Raw genomic sequence first — 24,795 nt, 5'->3', positions numbered from 1 at the left:
CTTTCATACTGTATGTGTGCAACATTTACTCATATCTAATGAATATGAAAGTACTCTAGTTTTTGACCAATAAACTATAATCACATTGGTATGAAAGGTCTAAACTGAGAAAGGTGGGATATTCCAAGAGCTAAATGGAAGATGAACAAATAGCTTTGGTAATTACTGGAGTGGAGAAATTAGCACCAAGGTGACAATTATGCCCAGTCTATTTGCAATTAACTTGCCATTAGTCAAAGTACACTACAAATCTAAACATTCCATGTTAAATAAGCAAATGGTATTTATCTAATATTAAAATCTTGCTACTAATGCTGAGTTAGCCAAGAAGCTACATGGCTGACTTTCTGGCCCACTTGCAGTAGCTATGATCAATGTTAGACAGTGGATCAGGCTTCAGGGGCTGAATGGCCTACTTCCATTTCCTATGCTCCTTCAATCAAGTTTGATGAAATGAAAGGAGGGTTTGCCCTTCTCTGGTGACCTCATAATTGCTACAGTGCAGGAGGAGGCCATATGATCCATTGAGTCTGTACTGATCATAATCCCACCCAGGCCCCATCCCCTTAACCCCATCTATTTACCCTGCTAATCCCTGTGATACGAAGGGGCAATTTAGTAAAGCTAATCAATGTGACCTGCACATCTTTGGAGTGTGGGAGGAAACCCATGCAAACATGGGATGAATGTGCAAACTCCACATGGACAGTGACCTGAGGCCAGAATTAAACCCAGGTCCCTGCTGCTGAGGCAGTAGTGCCACCATGCTGCTCTGTTGAAAGGGGATATGTTGAAAATATATGTACATGCATGGTAATGGAATGGGGAGGTGGCGGAGCAGTGATATTGTCACTGGACTAGTAATCCAGAGATCCAGGACAATGCTTTTGGGACCAGGATTCGTATCCCACCGTAGAAGATGGTGAAATTTGATAATCTGAAATTAGAAGTCTTATGAAACTTGATTGAGTTTAGGAGTCGGGAGGTAATGCTGCAACTTTATAAGACCCTTGTCAGGCCTCATTTAGAGTATTGTGCGCAGTTCTGGTCGCCTCACTATAGGAAAGATGTAGAAGCTATTGAGAGGGTACAGAGGAGATTTACAAGGATGTTGCCTGGACTGGGAGGCATGCCTTATGAAGTTAGGTTGAGGGAGCTGGGACTCTTTTCCCTGGAGAAACGAAGGTTGAGAGGCGACCTGATAGAAGTTTACAAAATGTTGAGAGGAATAGATAGGGTGGACTCTCAGAGGCTATTTCCCCGGGTTGAAATGGTTGCTACGAGAGGACACAGATTTAAGGTGCGGGGAGGGAAGTTCAGAAGTGATGTTAGGGGTAGGTTTTTCACTGAGGGTGGTGAGTGAATGGAATCGGCTGCCGTCAGTGGTGGTGGAGGCAAACTCGCTGGGGTCTTTTAAAAGACTTCTGGATGAGTATATGGGGTTTAATGAGATTGAGGGTTATAGATAGGTCTGTAGGTTGGTAGGTGTTGATGTGATCGGCGCAACTCGTGGGCCGAAGGGCCTGTTTGTGCTGTAGTGTTCTATGTTCTATGAAACCGTTGTCAATTGCAGAGGTTTACAGCAAGCCCCTTGGCCCAACTTGTCCATGCCATCCAGTTTTTTTCCACTAAGCTAGTCCCAATTTCCTGCATTTGGCCCATAACTCTGTAAATGCTTTTTAAAAAGACAAAATTGTACACACCTCTCTCACTGCCTCTGGCAACTTGTTCCAGACACTCACCACTCTGAGTGAAAATACTGCCCCTCTGGATCCTTTTGTGTCTCCCCTCCTCACCTTAAACCTATGCCCTCTGGTTTTAGACTCCCCTACCTTTGGGAAAAGATGTTGACTATCTATCTTTACCCTTCATTATTTTGTAGACCAATCGTTGTGAAAACCCATCCAGTTCATTAACGTCTTTTATGGAAGGAAATCTGCCACCCTTACCAAGTCTGGTCTGGTCTGAGCTACACGTGCCTCCAGATCCACAGAAATGTGTTTGGCTCTTAAATGCCCTCAGAGAAGGGCACTAAATGCTGGCCCAGCCAGTGCTATCTGTGTTCCATGAATGAATTTTTAAAAATAGATTCAATTCTCATAGTATTAAATAGCCTACTGACAAATGGAAAATGGCCACTTGCATGAGATGCTGGAAGGTCCCTGTTGTCTCTGGGACTGTATCTGAGTCAGAAGGCTGCTCCTTCGGAAGAAGTTCTGGCTTTTTTTCTCCCTAGCTCCTAGGCACTGAGACTTATTGCAATATTTCTACCCATTCTACTGAAGATATGCTCAGATTTAGGAAGTTCTATAGACTGAATTGTTACCATGCAAGACATACATTTAACATAGAAGCATGTAGAATTCCTATAGTACAGAAGGAGGCCTCTCAGCCCATCAAGTCTATACCGACCACAATCCCACTCAGTATTCCCATTACCTCACACATTTATCCTGCTAATACCCCTGACACAAATGGCAATTTAGCATAGCCAATGAACCTAACCTGTCCATTTGGACTGTGGGAGGAAATCAGAGCACCTGGAGGAAACCCTTGCAGACACAAGGAGAAAGTGAAAGCTCCACACACACAATGACCCAAGGTTGGAATTGAACCCGGGTCCCTGGCGCTGTGAGGCAGGAGTGCTAACTGCTGTGCCACCATGCTGCTCCTAATGCTGGACTATGCGAGGTTTGTAGTTAGAAACATTAATAGCACAAGTTGACAATTTTTTAAAATATGATTTGTAGTACTAAGCAACATGTAGGTTAAAAAGCATTCTGAAAACCTAAGCTCATGTTCTGAGTTAACAGTCCTGTGAACTGCTGACAGGGTGCCAATGGCTCAGGTGTATATTAAAGCGCGAATTGCATTTTATCAAAGAGGACAATGTCACTCAGTATCTTGTCAAAATTCCTCTCTCACACAATACCATCAAAAACTAACGGGTACATTTGACACTCTAGCCCTATTACAACCATTCCCTCTCAAATTGGTAATTTCCCTCTTACAGCCCTGATTTTAGTCCCTTACTCCAGAAGATGTGAACTTGAATCAATATAGTTATATAATTTAACCACTGACACCAGATCTTATTGTTCCATACAAATCACTACTGGGTTCTGATCTCACCTGCTGGAATTGCTCAGTCTTCCAGGATCATCTTGGAATACAAAAATAACCCCAATGACTTTTCTCTATCCAAAACTCTCTTTTAACAACATTCCCCCCTGCCACCCCCCCCAACCTAGTTTCAGGTGCAAAGAGCTCATTGGTTACTTTCCTAATTAATTACTTACTGTACCTGCATGCTAACCTTTTATGATTCATACACTAGGACACCAAGATCCCTCTGCATCTCAAGAGTTCTGCAATCTCTCACCATTTAGATAATATGCTTCTTTATTCTTCTTCCAAAATGGATAATTTCACATTTTCCCACATTATACTCCATTTGCCAGGTCTTTACCCACTCACTTAACCTATTTATTCCTTTGCAGCCTTATGTCCTCTTTGTACCTTACTTTTCTACTATCTTTGTGTCATTGGTAAATTTAGCAACCATACATTTGGTCCTTCATCCAAGTCTTTTATGTTTCATATGTAAATAGTTGAGGCATTAGCATTGACTTCTGTGGCACACGACTCATTACATCTTGCCAACCAGAAAATGATCCATTTATGCCTACTCTTGGTTAGATAGGCAATCTTATATCCATGCCAATATGTTACCCTGCTCCTTTCCTTGTAACATTATATTTTGCACTGTCTCCTTTCCTTCCCCCTATATACTCCATGATCAGTATGCTTTGTCCATATAGCACGCAAGAAATAATACTTTTCACTGTATATCAATACATGTGACAATAATAAATCAAATTAAATCAAAATGTTGTGATTTATTGTAAGGGAATTGAATAAAAAAGTAAGAGGGCTATGCTTCAGTTATACAGGGTATTGATGAGACCACATCTGGAGTACTGTGTATAGTATTGGTCTCTTTGCTTAAGGAAGGATGTAATCATGTTGGAAGCAGTACAGAGAAGGTTTATTAGACTCATACCTAGAAAGGGAGAGTTGTCATATGAGGAAAGAGTGGAGCTAGGTTTGTATCTGCTGGAGTTTAGATGAGCAAGAGGTGACCTGATTGAAAGATATAAGATCCTGAGAGCTATTGACAAGTTGAGTGCAGAGATAATGTTTCCTTTTGTGGGAAAATCTAGAACTAAGGATCACTGTTTAAAAGCAATGGGTCACCCATTTAAGACAACCGAGATTTTTTTCTTTCAGAGGGTTGTGAGCCTTTGGAACTCTTAGTGAAGAGACAACAGAAACAGTCTTTGAATATTTTAAAGGCAGAAGTAGATAAATTCTTGATAGGCAAAGGGGTGAAGGGGTAAGGGGATAGGTGGGAATATGAAGTTGAAGTTAAAATCAGATCAGCCATGACCTTATTGAGTGACAGAGCAGACTCAAGGGGCCAAGTGATCTATTTCTGCTCCAAATTTGTATGTTCATGTGTATGTAATCACTCCACCACTAATTTAAAATTTATTAGCGTCACAAGCAGGCTTATATCAACACTGCAATGAAGTTACTGTGAAAATCCCCTAATCACCACACTCCAGCATCTATTCGGGTATACTGAGGGAGAATTTAGCATGACCAATGCACTTAACCAACGCGTCTTTCATACTGTGGAAGGAAACCGGAGCACTTGGAGGAAACTCATGCAGACGTGGGGAGAACGTGCAGATTCAATACAGACAGTGACCCAAACCAGGAACTGAACCTAGTCTCTTGCGCTGTGAGGCAGTAGTGCTAACCACTGTGCCACCATGCCACCCTGTACACAGCCTTGGTTACTATGAAATTCTCTTCCTGAACCTTTTGTCTCTTTACCCTGCTATTCTCCTTAAGAAACTCCTTAAACTCATCTCTGACCAAACTTTTGGTCATCTCCCCTAAAATGGAGCTCATGTTATATTTGGTTTTATCAATGCTCCTGTGAACTTGTTTGGGGCATTTCATTTCATTAAAGTTGATATATAAATACAAGTTATTGTGTTGCATTGATGCTTTTAGGATCCTGACATGTAGAAAATAATTGCAGTAGTTAATTAGAAAGCAATTCATTGACCAAGATATGCTTTGAGATATTTCAAAGAGAAGCTGTAAGTTAGAGAAATGATGGTATCATAAAATTCAGCAGGAGTCCATTTGGCCAATTGCATCTGTGTCAGCTTTTTTGAAAGATTTATCCAATGTATTCCATCCCCTTGTTTTTAGACATAGCCCTGCAAATTTCTCCTTTTTAAGGATATGTGCAATTGCCTTTTGAAAATTATTATTGAATCTGCCTCCACCAAATTTTCAGGCTGTGCATTTGAGATCATAATAACTCACTGCACAGAAGAAATTTTCCTAATTTCTTCCCCAGATTTAATTTCCTTGGTTACTGTCCTGGTTGGTGTAAAATACCATATACTAATCAGCTGGCCATGGAATATATGCAGATACTGACAGACCCAGTAAGGTATCTATGTAATTTGCATTGTTTCCCCATTTAATAACAGGGTTGTGGATCTCAATTTTTAAATTTGTCTGCAGGAGTCTCACCATTGGTAGCAGCACGGGCCATCCCAATGGCTTTCCTTTATATCCCCAGCCTTGTTTGCTGTAACTACAGTATCCTGGCAATACTAAAACCAATAATCTGCCGTTGTGTTTTTTTGTGTGTGTGTAGTCCAATTGTATCCATATGGCATCCTTGTATGCCTTCACTTGACGGCCAAATCACAATACAAGATATATGCTTACAGCTCCAATGAACAGTCATTCTGTTACCTTCACATATAGTGACTGACCTAGAGTATGTATGTGTGTGTGTTCCTAGCTTCTCCTGTAAGTGTGTATACATGTGTATATGTTCCCAGCCTTTCCTGTGTAAGGTTATGTGTTCCCAGTCCTTTTCTGTATGTGTATGTGTTCCCAGCTTTTCCTGCATGTGTGTTTGTGTTTGTGTGTGTGTGTGAATATTCTCAGCCTTTTCTCTTTATATTTCAAATTTCCAGCATCTGTGGTTTGATTTTTGTTTGGAGGGACAACATTGTCTGAGCTAAAGGTGGAGGGATGAGGGTGGGTGGAGCAGAGATTGCAATTGTGGGACACCTTCCACACTAAATAGCCCGTGGCTTAATTTAGGAGGTGCTTTCACTGTAAGGTGAAGAGAATGTTTGGTCTTCCTGAGATGACAATTGTCAATCTGTGCTGGGGATGGGAGAAGGGGGACGGCAAGAATGGAGCAGAGATTGCAATTGTGGGACACCTTCTGCACCAATTTAAAGTAGGAGTTGCTGTAGTTGTAAGGTGAGGAGAGGATTTGGTCTTGCTGAGGTAGCAATTGTCAGGTACTCAATCTGTCAGTTCATTATTGGCTGTCCAGCTGGATTTTATGCAGAGACCACCATGGGGGTTCATGAGCATTTACACTCGCCAACACTTAATGATGTTGAAAAGGAGAGGTTAAAGTGAAACATACGCGTGTGTTTGACGTGGACAATGAGTTGCTCCCTGGGTGGGGAGGTGATGATGTCCCTCTGCCTCTTCAGCAGCTGCTGGCCTGCACAAACATGGCGGTTGACGTCTGGCAACTGTCTCCATGGCAACAGTAAACAGATGGCTTCTGCGGCTGCGCAGTGCACGGCGGGCTGCAGGACGGTTGGAGGAGCCTCACGCAAAGCTGTGAGCGCAGGGAGGCCAGAGCGGCACTGAATCCCCCCCCACACACAACAGTCAGCAGCGAGAGTGAGTACCGGGACACACACACACACACACTCTGAGGGGGAGGGAGGACAACACACACTGAGGGGGAGGGAGGACACACACACACACACACACAAGGAATGGTTGCTGGGTTGGACAGCTTGCAAACACACAAAATCACGAAATCAATCTCAAAAGTAGAAAATGCTGCAAACTCTCGGCAGCATCTGTGGGAGAGAGGGAACAAGAGCTCTGACCAAGGTTCACCCAGACTCAGCGTTGGCTCCATTCTCTCTCCACTTAATGCTCAGGGTGGGATTTTCTGGCTGCCCTCGCTCCCAAACTGAAAAATCCCTTTCAATGTTCCACCTCTTGCCTGCTTCAACTCCTGTGGCGGGCAGGATAGGAAAAACCGCCCCTTAGAGTCCATTTATTAGTGTGACAAATAGGCTTGCATTAACACTGCAATGAAGTTACTGTGAAAATCTTCCCAAGTGGCCACACTCCACCGCCCATTTGGGTACACCAGGGGAGAATTTAAGCATGGCCAATGCAGCTAACCACGTCTTTCGGACTTTGGGATGAAACTGGAGCACCCAGAAGAAACCCATGCAGGCATGTGGAGAATGTGCAAACTCCACACAGACAGTGACCTAAGACAGGAATTGAACCTGGGTCTCTGGTGCTGTGAGGCAGCAGTGCGAACCCCTGTGCCACTGTGCATTTTCTGTGTATGTTTCAGATTCCAGCATCCGCAGTAATTTTGCCTTTATCATAAATCGACTTGTATACTTATGGTTTATTCTTGCCCATCCAAAGAGGCTTGGCAACTGTGTGAGAGGATGGGATACAAGTGGGGGGCTGCAGGCATATTCAGGCATTTTAGATGAGAGCGGTAAATTTATTGGTCAACAGCTCGGAAGGCAATCACTGTCTTAAATATAACCAGTCTGCTTGCAAATCTGATCTTGAGATGGGCTTCAGACCTTAAACTTGCACCATCACTATTTCCACTCTGGCTTTGTCCCTGTCTCAGCATCTTTACTTCTGGAGCCCTCATTAATGCCTCAATTGCTTCTTGTGGTCTGGACTATTCTAATGCACTGCTGGCCATCCCTGCCAATTCTGCCCTTTGTAAACTTTGACATCATCCAAAACATTGTTGCCAGTGTCTTAATTCACACTAATCAATCCTGTGCTCACAACAATGGCTCCCAATCGAATAATGTCTTGATTTTAAAATTCTTATCTGCTTTCAAACCCCTCCATTGCATGTCGAGACCTCTCAAGAACTTGGAGTTTTCAATCAGTTTTAAAAAAAATTAAGTGTCATAAGTAAGCTTACATTAACACTGCAGTGAAGTCACTGTGGAAATCCCCTAGTTGCCACACTCCGGTGCCGGTTTGGGTACACTGAGGGAGAATTTAGCCAATGCACCTAACCAGCACATTTTTCGGACTGTGGGAAAAAACCAGAGCACCCAGAGAAAACCCATGCAGACATAGGGAGAATGGCTCCACATTGACAGACATGGACAGAACATGAAGACTCTGCATACAAACATGGGGAGAACATGAAGATTCTGCATAGACAGTGACCCAAGCTGGGAATCGAACCCAGGTCCCTAACGCTGCGAGGCAGCAATACTAACACTGTGCCACCATGTCGCAGGCCACCTCCTTCTCCTAAAAGCATATATAAATGTAAGTTGTTGTATTGGTGACTTAAGAATTAATGGGGTTAGTTAAGATTAGTTACATTTACCACTTTAATGATAAAAATAAGACCACTCAATCAATGTTCCCAATATCAATTGATGTGATGCAACATGTTGGTGGCAGTAAATGAGTAAAAGGGTAAAGATGAGCATATTTTTCACAAGTTAAGCAATCTCTTCCAGTCAGACAATCCCTCAAATACATATGTGCCTTTTTATACAAAACTCCTTGCTCCCAATGGTCAGAAGTAGAATAAAGAGCTTGGACCATAATTTTGCACAGTACAAAAGTTTGCAAAATTCAATGAATTGCACAAAGTGCAGGGAAAAAGTGCTGGTACCAGATACAGGAATTTCTTCACGGAAGTAATCCAGCTCTTATGGACTGGCCTTTCCAGTTCCACACTATTGTGGACTTAACTTTCTGCTGAAGTGATCTAGAAAGCAGTTCCATTTCTATAAATTCCAGCTACAACTCCACAGTTCCTACACTGAATGTGATTATTTTTCTTTAATATCAGGAAATTACTCTATCTTCACATGATTAAAAATTTATATTTAATTTTACGGGTTGATTATGCTCATAAGGAACTCCAGCATGAACCATGAAAAACGAGACAAAAATGTACCTGGAGTTAAAGAATATTTACAGTTCATAAATTATTTGGAAGTGCATTAAAAGCAATAAAGTGAATGGGCAACCTCCAAAATGCATACCCTTTTTAGAGAAAAAGGCTTATATTGTACTCTCTCTCTCTCTTTAAAAGGCTATGTACACTTGGTATTGGTTGAGTAAGTTTCAAGCTCCAGTGCACAGTATCTGTGGAATACCCGGAGAGAGGTTCTCCAGGTACGGATTCAATGGTGTCAAGAGGGAGAAAGACTTATTTCTAATGACGAAAAGGAAACAAGTGGAGAGGTGGATTTTTGAATATACAAAAAGATTTTGACCCAGTGATAGTGAAGGAACAGTGATATATTTCCAAGTCAGGATAGTGTATGACTTTCAGGGAAACTTGTAGATGATGATGTTCCCATGTATCTGCTGCTCCTGTCTTTCCTGATGATAGTGGTCAGTCTACTCTCAATCATCAGTAAAAGGGTCATCAACAGTGCTATTAAGCAGCACTTACTCACCAATAACCTACTCACGGACGCTCAGTTTGGGTTCCGCCAGGGTGACTCTGTCCCTGACATCATCATAGCCTTAGTTCCAACGTGTACAAAAGGACTGAGTGCCAGAGGTGAGGTGAGAGTGACTGCCATTGACATCAAGACAGCATTTGACCGAGTATGGCATCAAGGAGCGCTAGCAAAACTGAGGTCAATAGGAATCAGGAGGAAAGTTTTCCACTGGTTGCGGACGTACCTGGCACAAAAGAAGATGGTTTGTGGTGGTTGGACGTCAAATCATCTCAGGACATCACTGCAGGAGTTCCTCAGGTTAATGTCCTAGTCTCAACCATCTTCAGCTATTTCAAAAATGCCCTTCCTCTTATCATATGAACAGAAGTGAGGATGTTCGCAGATGACCGCACACATTCAGTAACATTCTCAACTCCTCAGAAACTGAAGCAGTTCATCTTCAAATGCAGCAAAAACTGGACAATATCCAGGCTTTGGCTGACAAGCGGCAACTAACATTCATGTCATTTACAAATGCAAGGCAATGTCCATGTCCAACAAGAGAGGATCTAACCATGCCTCCTTGATATTCAATGGCATTATCATTACTGAATTCCCCACTGTCAACATCCTGGGGGTTCCTTTTGACCAGAAACTGAACTGGACTAGCCATATAAATACTATGGATACCTGAGCAGGTCAATGACTAGGAATCCTGACCACCTCCCCCACGCCGCTCCACCATCTACAAGGCAAAGTCAGGAGTGTGATGGAATATTCTCCGCTTGTTTGATGACTGCAACTCCAACAACACTCAAGAAGCTCGACACCATCCAGAGCAAAGCAGTCCCCTTGATGGCTACCCCTTCCACAAACATGCACTTCCTCTACCACCAACAAACAGTGGCAGTCATTTGTACCATTGACAAGATGCACTGCAGGAACTCACCAAGGTTCATTAGACAGCACTTTCCAAACCCACAACCATGACCATTTAGAAGGACAAGGGCAGTGGATACCCTGGAACACCACCACTTGAAGTTTCCCCTCTAAGTCATTCGCCATCTTGACTTGGAAATATATTGCTGTCCCTTTACTGTCGCTGGGTCAAAATTCTGGAAATTCCTCCTAGAAAGCACCGTGGGTGTACCTACACCTCATGGACTGCAATGATTCGCCATCTTCTAGAGGACAGCTAGGGATGGGCAATAAATATTGACCTAGCCAGCGATACCCACATCTAGCAAAATAAATAATAAAAAGGTCAAGATTGCAGGGAACAATTTCAAAGTTTGCAGGTGACACAAAACTTTAAAGTATTGTAACCCGTGAAGAGGACAGTGTAGAACCTCAAAAGGACATAGACAAGTTGGTGGAATGGGCAATTATGTGGCAGAGGAAGTTCAGTGCAAGGAACTCTGAGATGATGCATTTTGATAGAAGAAAATGGAGAATACAAAATAAGGGGTAAAATCTTAAGGGGGAGAAGGAGCAGAGGGACCTGGGTGTATATATGCATAAGTCATCAAAGGTAGTGGAACAGTTGGAGAGAGCAGTTAATATGGCATAGCATTCTGGGCTTTATTAATAGGGGCATATGGTACAAGAGCAAGGAGGCTATGCTGAACTTATACAAGACACTGGTTAGACCTCAGCTGGAATATTGTGAACAATTCTGGGCATCACACTACAGGAAAAATGTGAAACATTGCACAAAATGCAGAAGAGGTTTATAAGAATGGTTCCAGTGATGGTAAGATTTATGAGGATACATTGAAGAGGTTGAGATTATTCTTCTTGGTGAGAAGAAGAGCATGAGGAAATTTGATAGAGATGTTCAAAGTCATGATGGTGGCTGAACAGAGTAGATAGGGAGAAACTGTTCCCGCTTGTGAAAGGATCATGAAAGTGATTTGCAAAAGAAGGAAATGAGATTCTGAGAAAAGTATTTTTCACAGAACAAGTGATTCAAATCTGAAATGCGCTGCCTGGAAATGTGGTGGAAGCAGGTTCAATTGCTGTATTCGAGAGGGGGTTAGATGATTAATTAAATAAAAACAATATGCAGCAGTACGGGGGAAAAAGCAGGGGAATGGCACTAAGTCATGATGCTCATTTGAAGAGTTGGTGCAAACATGATTAACCAAATGGCCGCCTTCTGTGCTGTAGCAATTCTGTAAAACCCATCTCTGAGCTAACACCTACTTACGTAACTCAGTGTTATACTTTGTTTCATAATGCTTCTATTAAAGTGCCTTTGGATATTTCATTCTGTTAAAAGGTGCTGTATAAATGTAAGTTGTTGTTAATGCTGAATGCCGAAGTTCTGCCACTTTTACTTCTTACCATGACATATGTAAGAACACAAATGATGGTAATAGGTAACAGTATTTCTTTATTAATAATCATTTACAGTGTTTTCAGGCCATCATTATTGCAACGTTGCATAGAAAAGTATACATTTTAATCTGTGTAGTGAAGCTTTGTATATAAGGCTTTTGTGAAAACGACTAAGTAGGCATATACGTTGGTTTTAAGGAAACGTTGCTACGATCTGCATGTAATCTTTTATGATTGAAGTCAATCGTACAGATGGAAGTAGGAAAAAGAAAGCTGTCATCTTTTTTGCATCCATGCAATTTTCTAATCCCATTTGATGTGTAGGTTTGAAAACCATAGCAACCTTTTTCTGTCATGGGTGTACCTAATTCAAAGGCAGGTGGTTTGACTTGTTACAACAGAAGAAAAGAATTCCTCCGTGTAATTTGTAACTGCAACCATTTCTTGGGTGAACATTTAGAGTAAGGCATCATTGTTTATTGCCCATACTCTTAACACAATGTAGTAAAAATAATTATCATATAAGTAAATGCATGATGCTGTACAAATTTTCTAATTGTGCCATATTTTAAAAAGATGACGGCAGCTGTTTTGGTTGTAATCTCTTATTCTGAGGGCCTGGTCCAAGTATGACTTTGGCACTTGTGGAATGTGCAGTGTAATTAAAATGCAGTAGATTGCTGATAATTCAAAACTGATTCTGCACAGGATTAAACATATCCACCAATCTGAATTAAGAAGCATAAAGAAAGCTTCAACCTGGGTAATTTAAATCTAAATGTTTCAATTATCAGATAATTTTGAAATGAACCGACTTTAAAATAAAAGTAGATTCTTTGTAGTATAACATTCCCTTTGCATTTTCTCCATTACAATTAATTCATAGAATCATGACAGTGCAGAAGGAGGCCCTTCGCCCCATTGAGTCTGTTGTCTCTCACACAAGGCCCTCTTCCCCGCCTTATCCCGCAACCCCATACATTTACCATGGTTAATTCACCTCATCTACATACCTTTGAACACTCAGGCAATTTAGCATGGCTAATCCACTTAACCCACACATCTTTATACTGTGGGAGGAAACCGGGGCACCCGGAGGAAACTGAAGCAGACACAGTGAGAACGTGCAAACCTCACCCAGTCACCCAAGGCCAGAATTGAACCTTGGTCCTTGTGGGGCAGCAATGCTAACCACTGTTCAGTTAGTATACGGTTCATCCACTGGTGAAGCTTACATTAATATTTGTAAACTTGTATTAAGGCTTTTAAAAAGTTTGGCAAATATCTAGACAACCATTTTCCGCATGGTAATCGTCGGGTGTAGTCTGAGGAGGGGCCTCAAGGTATGAAACTGAAATAGGATAATGAAAGACCAAATGGCAAGTCACAGAAACAGAATGTTTAACACAAATTAAAAATAAGGCTGAAAGTAAAAAGTAACAGCAATAAGCAGACAAATTAAGAACAGAGATAACAAAGATATCAGGCTTCTGCATATTAATCTTCAATTCACAGCAATTCCAAGACAGTCTGGAAAGGTCGGCGACTGTCATGTAACACTCTAATAAATGGTGTAACAAGATAGCACACAAGCTTATCAGAGATATCAGAGACAATAAAACTGATGCATTCAATCTCTGTTAGTTAATAGTAACTGCAGGCATACCCCCTCCTGATTCAACCCACAAGATGAAAATGACTGAGAACCTGTTGGGATCAGCAATTGCAGGGAATACCTTCTAGTCAACATTTGTCCTGGTTACCCGCTGAATAAACATTCTGGGCCATTTCTGAACTCAGGTACAGTTTATTCTTTCTTCTCATGATGCTGACTTTAGTGTATCTTTTTTCTGTTCCTTTTGTAAAGCAAAAGATTAGTTTAACTGCAGATTAATAGACCAGGACCACAATGAATTGGCTAGCAGTTGTTTTGTCTATAGTTTGGTAAGTGAGTCAGTGGTGTTAGTGATTTCTCTGACCTCATCTAAGGACCTCCACCAATGTGAAATGGGCTTTTTATCAACACAGCAAAGAGCTGATGACACTAGCAGACAGAATGGAATGACAAAAAGACATCAGTGGGACTGAAGAAACTCGCTCACACTGACTGTATCAGTTGTATGCTTCATTTCCAGTTTCTTTTTATTTAAATCTCCCAGCAATATTTCAATTGTATTTTCTTTTTTAATTGCACCCAAATGAAAACTAAATTCAATATTAAAAACCTTTTCTCCACTTTTCTTTACATTTGAATTTTTAAACTTGAGTTTTATTTCTTTTATGTACATGTTTTCTGACTCTACTTACTTAATATTTTTATATTTGTAGGTAGAATACCAGAGAGAAGATGAACAAAAATGCTGCATCTATATTGGACACCATCACTGTGTGCAGCTGAAAAAGACACATAAAACCAAATGTTGTGAAAATAAAAAGAAGTGAGTGTTTCGGTGGGGGGAGCAGTGGGAATTATGTATGTTGACAAATTTGGTGTTTCTCTGGACCCAATCAGTAACTTCTAATTGTAGATACTGTACATTGAGATTTTATTGCTCTATGTCTGGTTTGAGAGACAAATTGCTCTAGGGGCACTGTAAGGGAAGTCTATTTTTCTTAAAACTCAAACTATGCCCTGTACTCTATTGACCGTACAGATCCTACATGGATTGCAAATCAGCTTATTATGTATATCTCAGGATGTTAAGTGATTAGCAACGTTTCCCTCCACACTCAGCTCTGTACTCTGATTCTCGCCACTTGCACACCCCTCATTTTCATCACTTTCTCACTGACAGCCGCACATTAGGCCCAAAGCTTTGGAATTCCTCTCCACCTCTCACTCCTTACCAACATTCCTTACAACCTACTTGGGTAGCATGCTTTTGGTCACCTATCCTAATATCTCCTTGAATGACTGTCAAATTCTGTTTGATAATTGTGAAGTTCCCTGGGATGTTTTGCTACAGTAATGATATATAAATGCAAGTTCCTTTTGTAGATTACATCAGGTAGCTCCTCTTTGATCAGCTAGTGAGTATGCTTGGTTGACAATGAATTCTTAAAGTAGGAGAGTGGTGACATTAACAGGCATGTTTCTATAATTTGTCATTACTTCATCATTGCTATCAGTGTCACTGCTACCAAAATAATTCAAAGCTCAGAACTGCTACTTTTACAAAACATGAGCCATATTTACAAAAGAACAGTACAGCATAGGAACAGGGCTTTCGGCCCAAAAGGCCTGTGCTGACACAGATGCCTCTCTAATCTAATATTTTATTGCCCCTACATAGTCCATATCCTTCTACTCCCTGCCTATTCATGTATCTATCCAGATGCCTCTTGAACCTACAGTACCTTGAATGTTGCTATAGAATCTCCTCCGGCAGCACGTTCCAGCTTCTGTGTGAACCATAATTCTCTGATGGTTGTAAAGAAATATGATATTGTGATTCTTAGTGAACACAAATGATGTGTAGGATAGATCAGGCTGGAATCTTTGTTCAAGCAACATACATATAACTGAGAGTTTTAAACACAGAGCAATGCAAAAACCATGGGTTCAGCACAAAGACTCCTTTCAGAATGTATAGCAGGTGTTAACAAATTATAGAACAGAAAGGTAGCACCTCCCGTTTACATCCGTAATCTGAAATCTGATTTATTGGTTGTCACAGGTGAAAATAGTTCTTGCTATTGCTAGATACACTCTTACTTGCTAAACAAAGAACAGAATGGGATGGCACATTGGTTAGCACTGCTGCGTCATAATGCCGGGGACCTGGATTCGATTCTGGCTTGGGTCACTGTCTGTGTGGAGTTTGCATATTCTCTCCGTATCTGCATTGGTCTCCTCCGGGCGCTCCAGTTTCCTCTCACAGTCCAAAGGTGTGTGGGTTAGATTGATTGGCCATGCCAAATTGCCCCATATTGTTGCAGGATCTATAGGTGTGAGGGACTAGTGGGTAAATGTGTGGGGTTGTAGGGATGGGGGCCTGGAAAGGGATTGTTGTCAGTGCAGACTCGATGGGCTCAATGGCCTCCTTCTGCACTGTAGGGTTTCTAATGATTCAATAAAAACTTGTCCCCTCGATCCCTTGTGACTGACCCTTCAACTAAAGGGCTGCTCCTTATCTACCCTGTCCATGCCCCTCATAATCTGGTACAACTCCATCAAATTGCCCCCTCAATCTTCTCTGTTCCAATGAAATCAATCCAAGCCTATCTAATCTCTCCTTCATAACGTAAATGTTCTAACCCAGGCAGTCACCATCTTCTGGATAAAAAAAGTTTTCCCTCCCATTCCTGTCACCAACTGATGCAGCAAGTCCTGGACAGTTATCCCAGCTTGAACACTCAGCTGCCCACGTAGCTAACAGCGCTACCCCACTAAATTTTCCTAACTTCCTATCTTTTCAAAACATAAAGTATGCTTCAGTGTTTAGGTCCTAGCCTTGGTCACACTACAGCCATGCCTCTGTAAGAATAAAAGGAGTGAAGCATTCCAAAAAATTTAGGCCTTGGAAAGAAATGTTGTATTTTTAAATTTACTCTCAAAGTGGATAATATAGACAGCCTGCATTTATTTATTGACCCCAATTGCCATGAGATCATGGTGGTGAAACTTCTCCTTGAATCATATACTGCTTCCACAGTACAAGGGCAGTAGGCTCATGGGAACACCACCACCTGGAAGTTCCCTCCAAATCACTCGCGATCTTTATTTGGAAATATATCACCGTTCCTTCACTGTCGCTGGGTCAAAATCCTAGAACTCCCTTCCTAATGGCACTGTGAGTGCACCTACACAACATGGACTGCAGTGGTTCAAGAGTGCAGCTCACCACAACCTTCTCAATAGAAATTAGGGATGGACAATAAATGCTGGCCTAGCCAGCAACGGCCACAACCCATAAATGAACAAAAAAGAGTAGTGTTCAGTTGGGAAGATATTGACCCAATGACAATGATAGAACAGTAAGGTGGGGTCAAGTAAGGCTGGTGTGGTATGAAGAGGGACACGTGAATGTGATGATGTTCTCACAATATTGCCTGTCATGTTTTTCTTAGTGATATCAATTTCAAAGCGATTAAAATAAACTTGATGAATTTCTGCAGTCTGTCGTGTAGACTTTATTTGATTTGATTTGTTATTGTCACATGTATTAGCGTGCAGTGACAATTGTTTCTTGCGTTGTACAGACAAAGCATACTGTTCACAGAGAAGGAAAGGAGTGCAGAAAACAGTGTTACAGTCATAGCTAGAGTATAGAGAAAGATCAACTTAATGCAAGGTAAGTCCATTCGGAAGTCTGATGGCAGCAGGGAAGAAGCTGTTCTTGCGTTGGTTTGTATGTGACCAGTGGTAGTTACAGTAAAAGATGGTGCAATGAATCTTGATTTCATTACAGGAAGGAAGAAGAACTTGTATAAAAATAGTCTAACAATGAAATATATATGCAGAACAGAGTTGAGGTTTGATAACATGCTGGAGTACGGCATTCCAATTCTAGCCATCATATCAAAATAATAATGAAGAATAATGACAAGTTGTTGCTCCCAATGGAAAGCTTTAGCTGACAAGAAAATACGTTATGAACTTAATGGACAGCAAAAGTTATCACCATGCCACAACTCAGAAGAGAATCCATTCTTACAGCGAGCTACCATTCAGTCACTCTTCTGTCGGTGCCGTACAAAATCCTTTGACATCTCACCCTTCATTGCCTATCCCCAAACATAGAAGTCCTTAGCATCAACCAAGCTGGTTCCCGCAAGAACCACAGCACAGGGAACTGGACCTCATCACTTAACATAAAGACAGGTGCTCTGTTCCTCGACCTCACAGCTGCCACAACATTGTTTGATACACTGGCCTCTTCCTGATGGTGTCACGCTCCACCCACACCCACCCCGCTCCCCGAGTGACTCGAACCATCGAAACATTGTTGAATGATGAAAGGTTCAGAGTTCACCTTGGACAGACGACATGTATATGAGAAAGATAAACTAATGGACTCCTCCAAGGCTCAGCACTGGCTCCAGCCCTGTTCAACTTGTACACAAACGATCTTCCAAGCATTATCTCCCAGAAATTCGTATCTGCTGATGACATCTGCCTCGCGACTCAAGCCCCTGCCTTCACCACCTTGGTCTGGATCTGAAACGAGGACCTGTCAAAATTTGGAACAATGTTATAACACAAGGCAACTCGAGCCAAGCCTTGCAAAATCAGTATTGAGCTTATCCCATTTTCAGATTGCGAAAACTAATAAAGAGATGAACATTTAAATGAATGGCCACAAGTTAAAGCACCACCCAACTCCAACATAGCTCAGAATGATCCTAGGTAGGGCACTAACCTTCTGGGAACATCTAACAACAACTGCAGTCAAGGAAAAGTCTAGAAACAATTTCATCACCAGTGTGAGGTGCTGCTACCATTGTCCTCCAAATCTCAGCGCTCGCATTCCCATACTCATTAGTAGAATACTATGCCTCTGGTTGGTCAAGATTAGCGCACACACACACACACACACACATACAGTTGATACCCAACTGAATGTTGCCATGCATATCATTACTGGAACACTGAGCTCAAAACCACTCCCTTGGCTACCTACCATGACCTGTGTCACTCCTCCACATGTCCACTGACGTGCACCAACCCACAAAATAATAAAAAAAAGTTTGCAACACCCCTCCACCTGCCACTTCATGCTTTCTGTTCAGTCCACCCAAGGTATGACTCCCAACAAGAAGGTCGATCTCAAAAAAACTCCCACACAGGATTTCAACACAAATTCCACCTGGACAAATAAATGGGAATCATTGGACACAACAAACAAGTACCTGATCTCAAGCCCAACCAAACAACTGCTTGGTAGCAACATTCCAAGGAAAGAGTGCTCTACCCTCAACAGGTTCAGGATCGGCCACGGTCCTTTCTTTGCTGAGCTCCACAGTTGGGGTATTGGTGCCAGCCCCTTCGGTACCTGTGGAAGACAGCAAACTGTGCACCTCATCACAGGAAAGTGTCCAATCCACAAATAGCGGAGGCCTATCTGCACACATAACAGGACCAGAAGAAATTGCTTGGCTTTGGGACTTTGCATTCAGTCAATAAATATATCAGTGAATTTGTGGAAAGCCTGCATCTGATCTGATGTCTGGAACCAATGGAGCATGTGATGGCACATCTGCCAGAGGATTATATTCCTCTCAGCTGTCTTCACGTGCACTAGCTACCTCCTGAGGCACAGGACTGGAAAGAAAATGAAAAAGGACAAAAATTATACATGGTCTTGACTTACAGAAAGAAGGAAGGAAAGTTATCAAGTTAATATTTTGAAGTGACAAATGCAGATCCATGTGCTTTATGTGTTCAAAATTGAGCAAAAGCAAGATGGAATGAAAATGGAGAAATTTGATTTGATTTATTATTGTCACATGTATTAGTATACAATGAAAAAATTGTTTCTTGCGCGCTGTACAGACACAGCATACCGTTCACAGAGAAGGAATGGTGAGAAAGTGCAAAATGTAGTGTTACAGTCACAGCTGGGGTGCGGAGAAAGATCAATGTGGTGCGAGTTCGGTCCATTTAAAAAACTGATGGCAGCAGTGAAGAAGTTGTTCTTGATGGGTTGGTACCTGACCTCAGACTTCTGTATCTTTGTCCTGATGGAAGAAGGTGGAAGAGAGACTGTCCGGGGTGTGTGCAGTCCTTGATTATGCTTTGTCGAAGTAGCAGGAAGTATAGACAGAGTCAATGGATAGGAGGCTGGGTTGTGTGATGGATTGAGCTACATTCATGACCATTTGTAGTTTCTTGTGGTCTTTGGCAGAGCAGCAGCCATACCAAGCTGTGATACATCCAGAAAGGATGCTTTCTATGGTGCATCTATAGAAGTTGATGAGAGTCGTAGCTGACATGCCAAATTTCCTTAGTCTTCTGAAAAAGTAGAGGCATTGGTGAGCTCTCTTAACTATAGTGTCAACGTGGGGAGGGTGATCTGGACACCTAAAAACTTGAAACTCTCGATCGTTTTTACTTTGTCCCCACTGATGTAGACAGAGGCATGTTCTTCTCTACGCTTCCTGAAGGTAAAGCAATAAGTGAGGTAGAAGCACTGAAGAAGCTGGTAATTGTGTTAATTTCTACCATTTATCATTACTGCACTGACTGTTTATTTATTTATTTTTATTATTGCCACAAGTAGGCTTACATTAACACTGCAGTGAAGTTACTGTAAAAATCCCCTGGTCGCCACACTTCCGCGTCTGTTTGGGTACACTGCCGGAGAATTTAGCATGGCCAATCCGCCTAAACAGCAAGTCTTTCGGACCATGGGAGGAAACCGGGGCACATGGAGAAAGCCCACGCAGACATGGGGAGAACATACAAGCTCCACACAGACAGTGACTCAAGCCGGGAATTGAACCTGGGTCCCTGGCATTGTAAGGCAGTAGTGCTAACCACTGTGCTACCGTGCCAACCACAGTGTTTAGTGATAAGCAGCAGATTGATTCAACACAGCAGCACCATATGGAATATTGAACAGTTTGAAAACTTGGAATTGACATACTTACTGATATGGGATGGCCAGATTAAGTGTGATTAATTACAACTTTTGAAAATGTTGAAATTCAGATTGCTGGTGCATATGTCCATTTCCTTCCTTGCAAACCTTTCTGTTAGACAGTGAACTGTATCTGTGTTTGTTTTCACAACACTTTACCATACCTGTGAAATATTTTAGTATCCTTCAACTTTTTTACAGTAAACTCGGCAGGATGTCAGCATCTCACAGATAAACTGGGACATAATCTCCTACCAAATATGGATAGTAGGAGTTATTTAGTTTCCTCCCCCATCTCAGCTGCCTGAAACTGAGCCAGAACATGTTCCTGTTCTGTCTGATAAGTCATAACAATGTCTTCCTCTCTCATGAATCTTATTAGGCACCAAAAAGAAAGGACATTCTTGCTAGTGTAGCACTGAATAAGTCAGAATCTCTAACAATTAGCAAAGTGAATTTAAAGGAAGTAATAGTTTCCCATCTTTTATTATGCAATTATTGAATTAGCTGACAATCTCAATCTGTAACAAAGATCCCTCCAACTTGGTTCACCAACCCAGTCTCTGACCATTTGCACTAACTGACAGGAAGCCACAGATGACTTTTGCCAACCAAATAAGGATGTTGATTTCCAATACTCCTTTGAGGAAAAAAGAAAACTAACAATGCTGTAGGCTATAGATTGTGCCTTGGGATCTTTAGATGTGCTTAACCTACTGGAATAGAACCAGAGTTTGGTCTAGTCTCTAAACCAAAAAGAGAGTGAATTGAGTTTTCAATAGCAAGGCAAATAGCGTAAGATTTCCTGACTTGGCAGACACACCTAGGTTTAAAAGGCCATGTAACATTATAAGCTTTGCTCCAGGGAGGTAGAGTTGGGATAGAATGGGGCCTGCTGACTCCAGAAATTGTGCTGTGGGAGAAATTTCCGTCACAGTTCTGTCCAAAAATGGAAGGTAACTAAAGCCTTCTTGAGTATAATTGTTTTTCTTAATATATTTAGCTAAGTATTGCAAAGTTTCCGATTCAAAAGAAGACCTGGCCAAACACGAATGCATTCAATGGAATAATTATACACGCAAGCCTATCTAATGTTTATAACAGAAACAGTGTGTTGGAAAATCTCAGCAGGCCTGACAGCATCTGTGGAGCAAGTATAGAATAGAGCTCTGACGAAGGGCTATCCAGACTCGAAACATTGGCTCTATTCTCTCTCCACAGATGCTGGCAAACCTGCTGAGATTTTCCAGCTTTTTCTGTTTTTGTTTTAGATTCCAGCATCCGCAGTATTTTGCTTTTATTTAATGTTAAAGATGTTTACACCCATTTCCCCATCTCATTCTCATAAAGGTACTTGTTTAGGCAAAGTTCAAGGAAGCCACTACACGCTTCCCTTTAATTAAGTCCAGTAGAAAAATCTTAATCATTGTGGCAGTTCGTAATTGTGACTTCCAGTTATGTTACTCTTATAACAGAGCAAAAATATCTACAGGATCAAGGATAAGATGGCTGGTGGCAGCTGCCCCGAGGAGAATGGTAAGATGCAAAGCATTGTGAAACTGTTGCAATGTGAGTTTAACTACTTTCTGAACTTATCAACACATCAGTTCCTGTTTCCTTTGGAGAAAAGAAAAATTAACCCACTTTCTTATTAATTCCATCATCTTTAGGGAGCTTTGCAAAGTGGCAATGCTGTGTAGGTTCAAATTAAGATAATTTTTAAAAGGTAGAAAAAATCATAAGCAGAGTATTTTGTTTAAGAAATGTTATTTTAGGTGATGATTCGGTCAACACAAGATTTATACAACAGACTAATCCAGAGTGGGGCTAGCTGTGTGCATACTACAATTTTTAAATCAGGCAGAGTCATTGTCTGTAATGTACTGCATTCCATAAGAATTCTTGCATTATAGTCTACTCTACATGGGTAGCGTGGTAGCACAATGTAAATCCGAAGGATGCACTTCAGTCTGAGATACCGTAGTCTTTGGTAAACAAAGAAACATAAAACACTTCTCTCAGTCCCTCCAACAAGCCAGCAGATTTGAAAAGCGGCACCCTGACCCTCAAAAATGAATTGCATCTGTGCGCGCACCATATCTGATAGGAAACAGGTCTTTGGATGACTGAACCTTTCCTTTCAGATAAGTGAGTCAGAGTAATAACGTCCTGTGGAAGTGGCACAGATCAAAGAGTTAAGAGGAATATTTCCCTTGGCCTGATTTAGATTTCACAGAACTGAGATTCCAAACTGTGCTCGTGTTTTAATTAGATTTTTTCTTTCGTTGACCTAGTTTCTGAGAAACAGGATGACACCATTCAAATCATGGATGGAATCAGATTGAAACAAAATTCCAACTCCCAGGAAACTGAAGCCAAAGGGACAAACAAGTCTTACGGTGAGAAAGTAGTGTTGCTACAGTCACGTCATCTGCTGTGTTCATCTGTAACTCAAACTGACTCTTTGATAATACATCTGTGATTCACAGTCTCTGAAATTTAAAGCTAAAGTTTATTTGATAGTCACAAGTAAGGCTTACATTAACATTGCAATGAAGTTACTGTGAAATTCCCCTAGCCGCCATATTCCACCACCTGTTCGGGCCAATGAATCTAGGCAGCATGTCTTTCAGACTATGGGAGGAAACCGGAGCACCCGGAGGAAACCCATGCAGACACGGGGAGAATGTGCAAACTCCACACAGACAGTGACCCAAGCCGGAAATCAAACCCACGTCCCTGGAGCTGTGAGGCAGCAGTGCTAACCACTGTGCCACCATGCATTCACAAAGAGTTTATATTTATATTTCTGCAACTCTTGTTTCTTTAACACTGAATCTGTCATTTACACTGCACACCTGTCAGAAACACCATTTCTAACTTACAATGTGTCTCCAGAATTCAGTGTATTCGCAGGCTACTTGTACTTGCATCTGTACCTCCTACCCCATACAGTTCACAAGAGACACTTGTGTTGCTTTCACTATAACTGTATCTCTCTGTATTGTTCAAATATATGCACACTTACTGTGTTTGCCTATGACTGAGTCGATACCTGTGTAACTGTCATAGGTGTGTTGATTTTGTATGATTCACCTGTATTCTTCTGTATCTTTTGCTTGAACCATGTCACTATCTTTTTCACATTGTACAATGATGTGATCTTCACAATACACACACTCTCAATGTAATTGTAATTCTCTCACTATACACCTGTATTGTTTACATATAGCATTCTTATATTGTACACTTGTATTATTCTCATTATGCATCTGCATCATTCTGCATTGTACATGTCACACACACTGTACCTGTGACATTTACAGTTATTACTTTTTGCCTGTTAGATCAATATTCCTTAATTGAAAGATCTACCACATTGACCTCTCAACCTTAATTGAGCATGATGTCCACCATCCAGAAGCATTGGTATGCTATCTCAGGCAATGGTTTACATCTGAGCTAGAAACATTTTGTTTTGAAATGGATTTGTGAAGCCTTTTAAATCCAAAGATGTGGCGATTTATAACCTTGCAGCAATAACTGTATTTCTTAAATGGCAAATAAACTCCTCAAGTCAATCTTTGTAATATACCTCAGAATAGTACGATATCATTCAGAGAATCCCTGCAGTATAGAAGGAGGCCACTTAGTCCATCGAGCTGCACTGACAACAATCCCACCCAGGTCCTATCCGTGTAACCCCATGTTTTTATTCTGCTGATTGCTCTGAAACTAAGGGAGAATTTAGCATGGCCAATTAACCTAACTGCACATCTTTGGACTATGGAAGGAAACCGGAGTACCCAGACGAAACCCACACAGTCATGGGGAGAATGTGCAAACCCCACACAAACAGTCACCCAAGTCTGGAATTGAACCCGGGTCCCTGGTGCTGTGAGACAGCAGTGTACCACCATGCAACTTAGGGCAATTTGGCTTAGTTGTCACAAATCTAATGACACTTTACAATCCATATGAAAATTATTTGGAATTGAATAAGGGGATGATTATACAACTGATTTCTACAATTTGCCAGTGCATTTAGACTCAATGCAAGTTGATGTGAAATTTAAGAATTTATATTTTTTTAAACTTCAGCATCTATGATAAGCAAAGAGATCAAAATCCACAAGTCTCCATATATGATTGCGTCAGAGGTAAATTTCGACAGAATGAAAAACTGCAAACGTCTTGTGGAAAAAGCTGTGAAGGTAAAAGAAAAAAGAACATTGGCAAAGTTTTAAACTATTTTGTGAGGAGCT

General features: G+C 41.3%; 2 protein-coding genes and 1 long non-coding RNA gene across 3 annotated transcripts in view; 2 read left to right on the top strand and 1 right to left on the bottom strand.

Moving 5' to 3' along the window:
• tada3l (transcriptional adaptor 3 (NGG1 homolog, yeast)-like) overlaps nt 1-6,563 on the bottom strand; it is a 41,988-nt gene extending 35,425 nt beyond the window's left edge. The window contains exon 1 of the mRNA XM_080181752.1: nt 6,542-6,563. The gene's annotated coding sequence lies outside the window, so the exon portion shown is untranslated. The remainder of the gene's footprint in view (nt 1-6,541) is intronic.
• The window catches only part of LOC145362459 (uncharacterized), a 77,580-nt gene that overhangs the window by 14,138 nt on the left and 38,647 nt on the right, over nt 1-24,795 (top strand). Inside the window, exons 6-8 of the mRNA XM_080218476.1 lie at nt 22,006-22,066; nt 22,825-22,929; nt 24,632-24,744. Of these exons, the coding sequence (XP_080074602.1) occupies nt 22,006-22,066; nt 22,825-22,929; nt 24,632-24,744 (279 nt within the window). The remainder of the gene's footprint in view (nt 1-22,005; nt 22,067-22,824; nt 22,930-24,631; nt 24,745-24,795) is intronic.
• Nucleotides 6,614-14,665, top strand: LOC145336433 (uncharacterized). The gene is made up of 3 exons (XR_013885310.1): nt 6,614-6,807; nt 13,593-13,748; nt 14,277-14,665. It is a non-coding gene; the product is annotated as an uncharacterized LOC145336433 (long non-coding RNA).

Source organism: Carcharhinus amblyrhynchos, chromosome 3 (assembly GCF_965287045.1).
Source record: "Carcharhinus amblyrhynchos chromosome 3, sCarAmb.v2.hapA, whole genome shotgun sequence".
Lineage (NCBI taxonomy): Eukaryota > Metazoa > Chordata > Chondrichthyes > Carcharhiniformes > Carcharhinidae > Carcharhinus > Carcharhinus amblyrhynchos.
The sequence above is the reverse complement of the archived record's forward strand: the minus strand, read 5'-3'. Positions and strand labels throughout refer to the sequence as shown.